Source organism: Hydra vulgaris, chromosome 11 (genome assembly GCF_038396675.1).
Source record: "Hydra vulgaris chromosome 11, alternate assembly HydraT2T_AEP".
NCBI classification, from domain to species: domain Eukaryota; kingdom Metazoa; phylum Cnidaria; class Hydrozoa; order Anthoathecata; family Hydridae; genus Hydra; species Hydra vulgaris.
Window position 1 is genome coordinate 46,821,065 of NC_088930.1, and position 13,936 is coordinate 46,835,000.

A 13,936-nucleotide genomic window follows, 5' to 3' on the forward strand; every position below is an offset into this window, starting at 1 on the left:
AATTTTACAAAAAGATGTCATTTATTAATCGAAAAAAATGGAGGTCATATTGATAAAAAATAAAAAAATAAATTCTTATCACTCAATTTCCTTTTAATTTATCTTTAAAATGGTGTATCGGACTAAATAATCCGATTTGATCTACAATTTTTATTCAATTTTAAAGTTTATACTTTTGATTAAATCACCCTGTATATCATGTTGGATCTCAAAAGAAGCGAAATTATGTAAAAATTTTAAAATTGTTACCATTTTTTAAAAAAGACATGGCTAAAAGAAATTATATTTAAAAAATCTTGTTAAACTCCCTATTTTTCGTTTTTAGTTAAAAAACATCATTCACTAAAATTTAAAATAATAATTTTTTTATACATATATATTTATAAAAAAATTATATTTATTGAATACTTTTGAAGTTTTTATATAATTTCGCTTATTTTAAAATCCAACAAGACATACTTTTGAAAAACTTTTTTATTATTAATATAGGGACCAATATGTTCAAGGGTCTTAGGATATTACTAAAAGCTTTTTTTTCAAAAAATGTTTAATTCCAGTGTTATTTTATTATATAGACACATTAAGGGGGTGGCAGCATAGATTCGGGAAACCCTAATGGGTTATGAATTAAAAAGTTTAAAAACATACAGGAAGGTTGCATATGTTGAGCATGTTAACAGTGTATTATTTTTTTGCAGCCGAAATATTATAATATTTATATTTATTTTTGTAGATTATCATAATTTAATCTTTCCTCTTAAAGAATGTAAATGAATAGTTCATTTAAAAAAAAAACTTTATAACAAAAATTGCGTTATTTTCAACACACCCAATCATCTCATCTTAGGAAACCAGTTTCCTAAGATGAGCTTATTTTAATGCAACTCAAAAAAACTCAAAATAACAAAAAAATAATAAAAAATTTTTTTTAAATCTTTAAGGAAAATACTTAAGTAAAAAGTACTTATCTCAACCATAAAAAAAAAACAATAATAAATCTTTCCTATCTCTAAAAATGCTAACGATACTATTTTTTGAAAAAACTTTCGCTCTTGAAATACCAAAATAAAGCTCCGTAGAGAATAACTTTGAAAAAACGAGCTTTTCTTAATAAAAAGCCCCATTTCATCTTGAGCGTCTAAAAACGTATCACCTTAAGCAACTTCACCGAGTACAATCATAATTTAAAAAGCATGACAACAGCTTATGTATTATTTCATATAACCCATTGAATTAGCGATAGATAACCATAAAATATTGAGGATGTAATAAATTTTTGATCATGTTTCGCTCTGACGTTATTAGAAAATAAAAAATTATAACGGGGATGGTAAATTTTTTTAACAGTAAAACAATCAAAGAATATTAACTATACAACCAAGAAATTAAAATAAATAATACCGTCGAATTTGTATGGATATCCTTAACCGAAAAAGTTCGCGAAAAAATCATTAGTCTACCCGTAAAAGTGGTTATATCATCTTAGGAACCTGCTCATCTTACGCAAATTTCCCATATATTTCAAAATTATTTATTAACCTTGTATTTACGGAAGATTTTTTGGAAATCCGGAAAAAATTAAAAGTTAAAAAAAATATCCGGATATGTTCTGAAAAAGATAATTCCTGTACTGAGTGAGAAAAACTACAGGCAGACAGAATCATGAAACAAACTTTTCGTGCTCTCACCAGGAAATAACTCAAAGAACCCCATATAACATTTTTGACAGGAAATCATGTAACACTAGTTTTATCAACATTAGTTATATAAAAAACTTTAAAAAAACATTTTCAAAAGTTAGAATACTGTAATTTACAAAATTTTAAAATTTACAGTGAACTGTAATTTACTGTAACCTGAAAAAAAATTTTAATTTACAGTTTAATTTACAATCCTATTTTAGCCCAAAGAATATTCTAGTATAATTAGCTTATTTAAACCTAAGAAGTAATAAATGCACTTACCCTCCGCCAAAATCAATATACAAAAACCTCTGAAGCATTTCATATACCATCAGAGTTACGCCAAACTGTGGCGAAGAGCGTAAAACACGAGCTGTTATATTTAAAAAAAATTATTAAATCTAAAAATTTTATAATGAAAAATGATGTAATAATGAAACATAATATAATAATGAAGTATAAGGCTATAATGAAAAGAAAATATAATGAAATATTTTAAAATCTGGTTATTAAAATTTTGATTTTGAAATTTGATCAAATCTTTTAATTTATTAAATATTATCATATATTGAAATAATGACTTAAACCAAAATAACAAAAATAATTTAATGCACAAATAACATGCACCTACCGGGTCCACCTTTAAAGAAAGCAGTTCCACCTTCTTCAACATAGATTTTACGAGCACAGTCTATAACACCCCTGTATGTCTGTTGGCCTCGACGAGCTTTCACCTAATGCAAAGACAAAAAATTACCTTTATAAAATAAATACATATAATTTAGTGAAGATCACCTAAAAGCTATAAAGTATTGGTATATACCTGCAGCCTTGTCTTGATTACATCGGCTGGTGTACAAAGGTAAGCAGCTGGTACTCCTTTAATATATTTACAACTAAATTTTTACATTTATAAAAAATAAACTTATATATTTATAATTATAATTCCTTTAGGATTAAAGCAAATTTTTGTTAAAAACTTTGTTTTATTTTAAATAAAGCAGAATTTTCTTTTACTATCAAAGTTATATTTAAAGTTATGTTTTAAAAATTAAGAAAAGATTCTAGAAAATAATTATTAGGTTACTTTTGATAACTTATTTTTAATATATATATATATATATATATATATATATATATATATATATATATATATATATATATATATATATATATATATATATATATATATATATATATATATATATATATATATATATATATATATAAACAACTTCTATGGTACTTTTGGTTTCATACCTTAACGGCAATCATCAGCCATTTAATACAAAATTAAAAACTAAAAAACCCATTAAAAATTACAATATACGGTGTAATGAGCCCTTTACGTTGCTAGACCAACATAGCAACCATAGAAAAAAAAGCAAAAGATTAAGTGAACACCTGTGTTAAAAAAAGAGGAAACTATTCTTGTGCCTGTTGGAAATCAACTCGTTTCATTAGTTTAATAAAAATGAGAAATCTTTCATATAAGCAAAGACTGCAGATTTTTGACAAAGAGCTGTATAAATTGCAACGTTTCACAATTTTCCACTTCAGTGAGAAAACTTTTTCTGTCTAAAATGTCTCAAATTTTTTTAGACAGTTCAGTATCAATTCTGTAATTTGTTAATGTTAAAATAAATTTAGGTGATTAGCGTACCGAGATTTAAATCGAGTTTCACTTAAGTCAAGCACTGATTGTTTAAGGGGTAGTTGGACTTGTTGACACAGTTTCAGATTTTTTCGTCAGTTGTACCTTGGTGATAAAATATCTGGTGATTGTGCAAACTAATGATGGACTTGATGTTTGACATACACAAGTAGGGTATTTTAATTGTATTTCGATTAAATATATTGAGTTTGTGACCAACAAGAAAGTACAGATATACCACGGCCAAAAAATGACTACCTATTTTTGTCGCAATGTGACACTGAAAGGTGGGTTGTACCAAACTCTGTTTTATTTTTGATTTTCGAATGGGTCTGGGTTTTATTTGAATGGTAAGCAAACTTGCAAAAAAAACTTGATTTAATTAGTGCATCTTGATAAGGAGAAATAGATTGTTTAAAAATACTTTTATTTGAAGAATTAATTGACAATCTTAGTTTGATAGAGTCAGCATGTATATGATTGAATTATCTGCCTATCAGTAAGGTTGGAAAAAACTTTGGACTTAATGTTAAACCATTAAGATTTAACATTAAGTACAGATAATTAACAATTTTAAAATTTCAGCTGATAGATATAAGGAGATCATTATTTAAATTTTTTTTTAATGCTTTTATTTGTTGGCCACTCCGGCTTTTAAACACTGCCAGATCATAATTTCTATATAATCCGAACTTGCCTTTGTTGTAAGGCTGTGACAGTTGAAACTAGCTAAATATTTCAACCAACTCACAAGTTCCACACCATCAAAGACAAAGGTTTATTATATATAAGTGGAAGTTTATTTGAAATCAAATAATCCTCCACTTAAATATATAATAAACTTCCTCTATATATCACTCTATTTGAAATATTAAATTTTTTTTCTATGGTCGATGTAGTGGCACTCTAACTGGCAGAAGGATATAAGATAATCGATGTATGTACTGAAGCTACCTATTCCAGTATGACACCATTTGTTGCTTCTAATGCTTCTTTTATGTGTGTGTGAGTGTGTGTGTGTGTGTGAGTGTGTGTGTGTGTGTGTGTGTGTGTGTGTGTGTGTGTGTGTGTGTGTGTGTGTGTGTGTGTGTGTGTGTTTTTATATATATATATATATATATATATATATATATATATATATATATATATATATATATACAAATATACATATATATATGGCTATATCCACGATGGAAGAGATAAATTTCGTGTTTAAAAATTTCTTTTTTCAAAAGGTTTTATTTCTTTAATTATAGTTTAAACACCTTAAAATTATTGTTAAAATAAATTTTGAGTAGAAAATGTTTGAACCGAGTAGATAAATTTGATGAATGTTAGCAACTTTTTGTTCTTTTTATTATTCGAAAAAGTGAGTAAAATTTGAGGGCGAGTTATTGCAATATTTTAAACAAAACATATCCATATTTTTGTTTAGAAAGAATCTTTGAGATTTCATATATGTCTTGAGTAAAAAAACTTTTACTCATTAAAAATAATTCAAGTGTTTTTTTGTCACATACACATCTGCAAAAATTATGTTGTGTCACTGAACTAAAAGCTAAAAAAGTTTAATTATCGCAATGAAATTATGCTTTATGGCGAGGTTTTTTTAGAAATTATATACTTTAATGTAAACTTTTAATCATTACTAAAAAAAAATTAGTCAAAAAGCATTGTATTAACATATAGTTATAGTTTAAAAGCTGTTGCGTCACTGAACCCATCGACGGGATAATTAGCGTTTTATAAAATAGCGCGGTAAGGAAGTCAAAATATCATCCAAAAGTTCAGATTTCGTTGTGGGTTTTCAAATTTTTTAAATTCGAATAAATTTTTGCATTTTAGTATTGTGAAGGGCTATTAGTAAATATTAGTAAACTTTTGGATTTATGTTAACATTTTCTTATAAAGTTGTAAATTTTTAAGAAATGGAATCAAAATTAGAAGTAAAAAAAAACGTTATGCAGAATACCAAGCTAATTATGTTTCTCGGAATGCTGATAAAAAGAAAGAAATGTCCAGAGTTAGATCTAAGAGATATCGAGAAAAATTGAAAGCCGATCCTAAAAGAAAACTTTTAAATCAATATCAAAGACCAAACTCATCTTTTAGAAACGTTCAACAAAGAGGAAAAGCAATGAAAAAAGTTTTAAAAGCACTACCAACTTCAAAGGAGAAACAATCTGAAATTCTTTCTATTCTTTCAAATAGCTCTGCTTGTAAAGATAATTCGGGTCTACCTTCAGCATGTTCAAAGCTGTACGGTCTTTCTGAAAGCGATGTTTTAGCTGTTGTAAACTTTTATAATGAAGATGAAGTTTCCCAAATATCACTAAACAAAAAAGATGTCACTCGAATTCAATTATCTGACGGAAAAGCAAACAAAATTCAGATACGTCATTTATATTATACGCTAAAAGAAGCTTTCGAGTTATTCAAGGAAAAGCATCTGCACATAAAAATTGGACTCAGCAAATTTTGCAACCTTCGTCCACGCAATGTAAAATCAGTTACAAAATTTCCGCATAATGTTTGTGTTGGTAGTTTGCATGAAAATATGCGATTTGCCTTGAATGCATTAACAAAATCAATTCAAGCGCCTTCAATCAAAGTTGGATCTGAAATGATAAATAACTTTGTTTGTGAACCGTACACGCCTATGACAAATGCGTTGCATGCAAAGGTATGAAACAGTTCGATAAACACTTGCAAACTGTTAATACATTTGGTTTCGAAGTATCCTGGGACAAGTGGAGAAAGCCTGAAACTAAAACATATGCAAACATTGAAAAAATTACAAAAAAGTCTACTGTAACAGAAATCCAATACATATCAGCGATGCGTGATAAGTTCGTTAAACACGCATTTGTAAAGAAAAACCAATCAACAATTTTTAATAAACTGAAGGAGGTTTTGATGAGTGTTAAGTCTGAAATTGCGGTAATCCAAGTTGACTGGGCTGAAAACGCTAGGTGTTTCTATCAAAATGAGCCACAAGCGGCTCATTTTGGTCAAAATCAAGTTTCTATCATGACCCTAGCAGTCTGGAACATTGAGTTAAAAACATTTGCCATAGTTTCAGATTCAACTGATCATACTAAGTCTTCCGTTATACCGTACATTGACAAAATCCTTCACTTTATTCCTGATCAAGTCAAAGAAGTACACATGTTCAGCGATAATGCCACTTCTCAGTTCAAAAACAAAAGCATTATGGCTGCAATGGTTGTGTTTGAAAAACGTTTTCATAAAAAATTCTTCTGGCATTTCTTTGCAGCGATGCACGGGAAAGGAGTGGTTGATGTAATAGGAGCTACTGTTAAGCGAATCGCAGCCCTGAGAGTTAAAACTAGTCAATATGAAATCAGGTCAGCAGCAGATTTTGCGTTAGCATTACAAGATTTGCAAATATCTGTAATTCACATGTCAGAAAACGATACAAGACAACAAAAAAATGAACTTGGATTCAGTTCAATTTTAAGTTATTCAAGAAAAATCAAAGGTATATCAAAGTCACATTATTTTTATTATTCAGAATGATAGCGTTGTTCCGATGCTATTTTCACCTGAGTATAATTAAAATTTATTACAAAATAACAAAACTTTTTAAAATGATTTTAATTTCGTCTTTTTATTTTGTCACTGAACATTGCGTCACTGAACTGATAGTTTTTTTTCTGTAAAATAAAACCATATGAAAACTTTATTGTTTGTGGCTTTTTTTATGACTACCTTATTGCCAAATGAATAAATTACAACAAAAAAATCTAATAAGTCAAGCAAGAATTAAAATTTCAAAGAAAACTCCATTTAAAAGTATGCTGATAAAAAAACACTTTTTTCCGCGTTGTGTCACTGAACTCATGTTTTAATTTTTGCTAAGTAGCAGTGTTATGTTAATACAATTGTGTTTAGTTTATATTATAAAATTTTAATTCAAGATTGATTTAGAGTAATAAAAAATTATTTTTGAGTTATAGAAAAATTTCTATTAAAAAAAAATCTCTCCGCATGATGCGTCACTGAACTATAGAATTGGCCATATATATATACATATATAAATGCATACATATATATATATATATATATATATATATATATATATATATATATATATATATATATATATATCCTCCAACAAGGGCACAAACAACCACTATGAGAATGAGAGTGACTAGAAAACAAAGGAAGAGCTTGAAATTAAAGTAAATTTATTTAAAACTTAATTACTCATTATTATTTTCTAAGAATATAAATAGAAAATTTCCATAATATATTGTACTGCATGAGCAATCGAAAGACAAGTTTTTAATATTCCATATGTTAAATTTTATGATCTTTCCAAATTGTTGTTACACAAGATATAAAATATATTTTAACATCATTTATTGTAATATTTTTAAACACATATTTTATTGTTTTATATTGTATATTTGCGATAATAACTTCAAAAATTTATAATAGATAACTATGAAAAAACAAAAACAAAAAAGCGAGTAGTAGACATATAATCATTAAAAAAATAAAATTAATAAGATAAAAGAAAGATAAAACCTGACTTTAAAATTGTTTTTATTCATTTAGCTTAGTTAAATAATTTGAAAAGAAACTTATTTTGCATAAAAGTAGTAATAGAGATCAAACAAGTCAGTTAAAAATTTATTGCAAAATAACTCAAGAAATATGAGTTAACTGGCAGCTTAAGAAATATTCCAGAAATTCATCTGCACCAATAAATCATATACAAAACTTTTTTGGTATTCTCTCTATTATGAGTAACACCTGCATGTCATCTCTAATATGCTATAATGAGTAACACCTCCATAATACCTCCATAACATTTCTAATATCTCCATAATGAGATATTAGAAATGTTATGGAGATCACAAACTTCTTTTTACAATTTTGTTTTTTATAACTATTTCTTAATGATTCTCCTTAGCAAATCTCTTCTATAAACCTTTTTTTGCAACTATCTACAATTAGATATCTTCTGCAAACAACTCATAATGTTCCTAGGATAATAAATGTCTTCTACAATTGCCTAATAAAATTGTTAGGTGAAAGAAAAAAAAAAATAGACATCATGACAAAAAGCAATAGCTTAGCAAAAAAAGAAAAAGCACCTGTCAAACTGTTAATCTCCACAAGAGATCACTACAGTGAAGCATATTTCTAATTCAGACAGAAATAAGAGAGAGGTCACTACAGTGAAGTTTTTCAAGGTTTGTTTAAAGGATAATGCTTGACATAAAAGTTAGGTTGATGTAAAAACATATTATTCTATAAATCTAAAACCTGAAAACCAAAACTTACCAGCTGCAGCTGCAGATAAAAGTAATGACAATGGGTTATTATAACCATTATGATCAGCAGATGACTTTTTAAAGTGAGCATAGCAAGGAAAATAGATAGCAGAGAATGGAATATCACGTAAAAAACAAGCCCTAGCACCCTATAAAATATAGTTGAGAACTGAATAATTCAAAAAAAAGAAAAAAAAAGAAGCTCCAGCACCCTAAAAATAAACTATTTTTAAAACCTTTAAACTCCATTTTTTTCTTCAGGTTTTTCAAAAGATTTATCTATATTTTCAACTGATTATCTTTATCTATTGTTTGTCAATTTTTAATAGCTTGTAACTTTAACCTTTTTTTCTATGCTTATCTCAGAAAATAAAAAATTTAAATTTATTTACCTTATAGAGTCCAGTAAATCCCAGTTCCCTACATAGCTCTAAAGCACTAGGTCGTACACCTAACTCACCAGCTACTTGCATTCGAATTTTAACTATTTCTATAGGATTAGTGAACATAACTTGAGCTCCACCACCCTAATTCAATTTAAAACAATAACAAAACAAGCACCCTACATAGTTCAATTTAAAACAATAACAAAATAAGTACAGAAAAACTAAAGAAAATGGGCTCAATATTATATATATTTCAAAGAAAACAGATCTGAAATGTGATTAAAAGTAATTACCAATGATATATTATATAAACTAGATGTCTAACTTGCAGGATTTTATTGAACAAAAAATGAAACCGCTATTTTTTGTTTATTAATATGGCTCGCCATTTGTAAAAAGGACAAAAGCTGATGCCAATGGGTGGAATAAAAGTTAAAATGCAAGTTTAGAGCATCAAGAGTTCTCAATAAGTTAAAAAAAAGTTCAGAAACACGTTTTAGCAATTATAAAATACTTATAAAAGTTTTTATAAGAACCTAGGTTTATTAAAAAGTATTATAATTCATAAAAATGCTTTAAAGGCCCCTGTCGTTTCACATTAATATTTAAAACTTTAAACCCTTACTATTCGGAAACGAATTTAGGAAATGTAAATTATTATTTCTAATTTCCTCTTAACACTTTTACGTAAATAGTATTTATACTTAAAATATATTTACTTTATTTAAGAATGGAAAAGTTAAACAATATTTGTTTAAAAATTTAATCTGCGATTTGTAAAAAGGGTATAAGTGGCTTCACTTTTCGGATCAAAGTTAGACATCTTGTTTATATAATAAACTATATAAAACTATATAAAATAAATATTATGAATATAGTTTGTATATAAGTTATGAGATGCATTTACACTGCTTATAACTATTTCAATAAATGTGTTTTTATTTAGACCTAATTGTAAAATAATTTACATAATATATATATATATATATATATATATATATATATATATATATATATATATATATTTATATATATATATATATATATATTTATATATATATATATATATATATATATATATATATATATATATATATATATATATATATACACATATATATATACATATACATATACATACATACATATATATATATATATATATATATATATATATATATATATATATATATATATAAATATATACATATATATATATATAAATATATATATATATATATAAAAATATATATGTATATATATAAATATATATATATATATATATATATATATAAATGTATATGTAATATATATATATATATATAAATATATACATGTATAAATATATATGTATATATATAAATATATATATATTTATATATATATATATATATATATATATATATATATATATATATATATATATATATATATATATATATATATATATATATATATATATATATATATATATATATATATATATATATATTACTTATAAGTTACTGTGTCATGAATCAAACAATATCTAAAGTTATTTATGCAATCTGTTCTGTAATAATTTTAAGATGACTGCTTCAAAAGAAAAACATAAACTTGTCAATCAATGTTCACTTAGTTGCATCTATGGCTAAACAAATTAGAAAAATTTTTTTACGCTCTGCTAAGCCTATGGCTGAATCATCAGTAGATGATTTATAGATGATTAATTGACTTTAGTAGATTGATGATTTCCTATAAATGAAAACTTAATGGGAACCAGCCATATTTTGTTCCTTTATAACAAACAATTTTTTTTCTGAATAATTTTTTAATTTAATTTACAAAATTGAACTAAAAAATCTCAAGCAAACTCTGTTGTAACTGCCTTAGAAGTAAAAGGCTCAACAGAAAAAGTTTTTGGTTTGTTCTTTGACACAACTACCTCAAATACTGGAGGGAGAAATGGAGCATGTATTATCATTAAAGCAAAACTTGAGATGGACCTTCTTTATCTTGCATGTAAGCATCACATCTTGGAGGTTGTACTTGCCCAATCATTTAATGGATTTAACGCCCAATCGGAGAACATTGACAGTTGTGTTAAATAACAAACCCACAACATTTTCTGTCAACCTTATTTTTCTAAAGCAGTTACAACAGCATTTGCTTGAGTTTGTCCAGTTCAATTTGGTACTTTTGCAACATTCAGGAGCTCCTTTACGCATGAGTTTTAGTTTAGTCAAATCATGCATCAAATTTCCACCCTTATGAACAACCAAAAGAGCATCTGCTTAAAATTCAGCTTTTAGATTTTCAGCAATCTGGCCATGGTGCTTTGCCCACTTACAACTTATCGAGGACCTAATAATATTCATTTTCTTTACCTATCTTTTTAATTTTAAAAAGTTAAAAATAAACAAAAACAAGCAATAAAAATACCAATCAATAAATCCAAAAAAATATAAAAAACATCAAAACCTATTCTCAACTATACTATCAGTTGTGAACTCTAGCAAATTTCTTATGCTTACAAGCCAGAAATGAAAGTTAAACTAAAACAAAATGTAGATTAGAGGCCCTGCCCTAAGGTTTAATGTTTTAAGTACCATTTAAATCAAATTGCGATATTTTTACTAGTAGATTTATATATTTTTTGTTTATAACTAATACTTTCAATTTTTTAGAAATATGAAAATATTTTTAGAGTGGCAATAAATTCAGGGGTGAATAAATTCAGTACCTGTTCAATTTACAAAATCCATGTTTTATCATCCATACTATATTAATATGTATATTTTTTTAACTTAAATGATATTTTTTTGTTAACCATTGTGATTTAACAACGTAAAATTTATATAATAATATACTTATGAACAACTTTTAAATATTTCAATATTTTGTTATGTGATTTTCTATAAAAACCAATGTTTTTTTTTTTTCAAATTAGTTTTATAGAAAAAATTGTTGATAAGTTCTAAATTACAAAATATCAAAAAAGAAGACATTAGTTCTGAAAAAAGGCTTTTATTCAATATCTTTTGACCAGTAAGGATATATCAAGACACAATGTAAAACGAATGTAAAAGAAGACAAAATAAAAAATGGCTTTTCTTTATTTTTTCAGAGAGAAGGCAATCAAAAAAAGAAAATAGGACCCAGGAATGAGAGAATGGTAGTAAAAATAGTAAAAAAATAGATTTGCTAAATGTTCTACAATTAAAAGCACCTTAATTGGACAAAGAGTCACATTAGTTTCACTATTAATGAAAGGAAATCAGTAATTTTTTATAATACAATGAATATTTTTCTTGATATTTCAGTCTTTATATGTGTTAATTTTTCTTGTTTTTTCTTTAGGTATGCTTTAGCAATGAGTCTACCATAGAAGTTATGACTTAAAATGTCAAAAAAGCTACCAATTAAAAATTCCATGAACATAGTCATTTCTTGTTTGGTTATCAGAGGGAAAGACCTTGATCTACTGTACATTGTAGATATTACAACAGGACCAATACAAAAAAGTTATCAAAACTTGTTTTTTGTCTCAATCGAAAGAATGGCCTCTAAAGTTATTTGGCATATGAACAATTGAAAGAAATAGCTTTAAATTATTTCTGTAGTGTTTTGTTAAATTTTGATATATTTGTGTGTGTGTGTGTGTGTGTGTGTGTGTGTGTGTGTGTGTGTGTGTGTGTGTGTGTGTGTGTGTGTGTGTGTATATATATATAAATAAAATAAAACTACATATTTTTTCAACTAAATATTTTATGCTAAATGCTATCATCAGGTAAAAATACGATATTTTCTCAATGAAAAATAATTCTGTACAAGAAAAAAATGCGTTAGAAAAATCTAATCTTTTGGTTTGTGGTTATCCAGCAAAAATTTGTTCTCAAGGTGACACTTGGACATCAGTTTCCATTTTTTGTTTATTAATTCTTTGGGATTTTTATACAATAAAATTATTGGTTTTTTGTATAAGCATAATAGGCACTTTTTACTTGTTGTTATAGGCGGGAGCATTATTTATGATGGACCATGTTATATTAGGCATTGTTTTTAACTAATAGTGGCAAAAAATATAATAATTTTTCTAAATAAAATTTCTTATAAGTATGCCAAATTATACTACAATTATGAGGAGAAAAACAAAAAGTCAAATTAGGAAGTGATTACTAAAAATTTTGAGCTGATCATTAGCAATTTTTATTAAAAAATTGCAAATGATCATCTCAAAAGTAATTGGACTAACAAAATACATCCTACATAAAGTTTATAACCTGTACATAATGCTAATACTTGGTTGGAAATATTTTTGCCATTTGGCAGCATTGAACCTACATGGCATTGAATCAACCTGATTAATTAATCAACTCAAATATCTCTTGTTAATTTGTTGGCTTGTGACCACTAATTGCTTGATGTGCTCCCAAAGACATTCTATTGGGTTCAGGTCTGGAGACTGTGCTGGCCATTTCAAGACTCAAACTTTCTTTTGGGCTAAAAATTCTATGACTAGCTTGGATGTGTGCTTTAGATAATTTTCATATTGGAAAGTCCAACTATACAACATTTTGCTCTTTGCATGTGATAGCATTATGCTTGATTATTCCTTTATAAATATTTTTGTCCATAGTGCCTTGAACTTGATAGATTAAAACTATTCCATCATGGCTAAAACATGACCAAACCATTATTGAGCCACTACCATGCTTCACTGTGAGAACTTAGTACTTAACATAATTTTAGTGACCTAGTGGATGTTGAACATACTTAATACTGTCAGAGCTTAACATATTGAACTTTGACTCTTCACTCTAAAGTATTTCCAATCATTGCTGTGCTGTCCAATATAAATATTCTGTAGGGAATTTCAGTCATACCTTAAGGTTTTTAAAATTTTAGTAATTACTTTCAAATGTGATT

The 13,936-nt window shown here is 26.5% G+C and overlaps 1 protein-coding gene across 1 annotated transcript in view; it reads right to left on the minus strand.

Moving 5' to 3' along the window:
* Window positions 1-13,936, minus strand: part of LOC100210937 (electrogenic aspartate/glutamate antiporter SLC25A13, mitochondrial) — a 67,287-nt gene that overhangs the window by 1,894 nt on the left and 51,457 nt on the right. Inside the window, exons 16-20 of the mRNA XM_065808993.1 lie at window positions 9,035-9,169; window positions 8,653-8,791; window positions 2,506-2,561; window positions 2,314-2,416; window positions 1,965-2,055 (exon numbers count right to left, since the gene is read on the minus strand). Of these exons, the coding sequence (XP_065665065.1) occupies window positions 1,965-2,055; window positions 2,314-2,416; window positions 2,506-2,561; window positions 8,653-8,791; window positions 9,035-9,169 (524 nt within the window). The remainder of the gene's footprint in view (window positions 1-1,964; window positions 2,056-2,313; window positions 2,417-2,505; window positions 2,562-8,652; window positions 8,792-9,034; window positions 9,170-13,936) is intronic.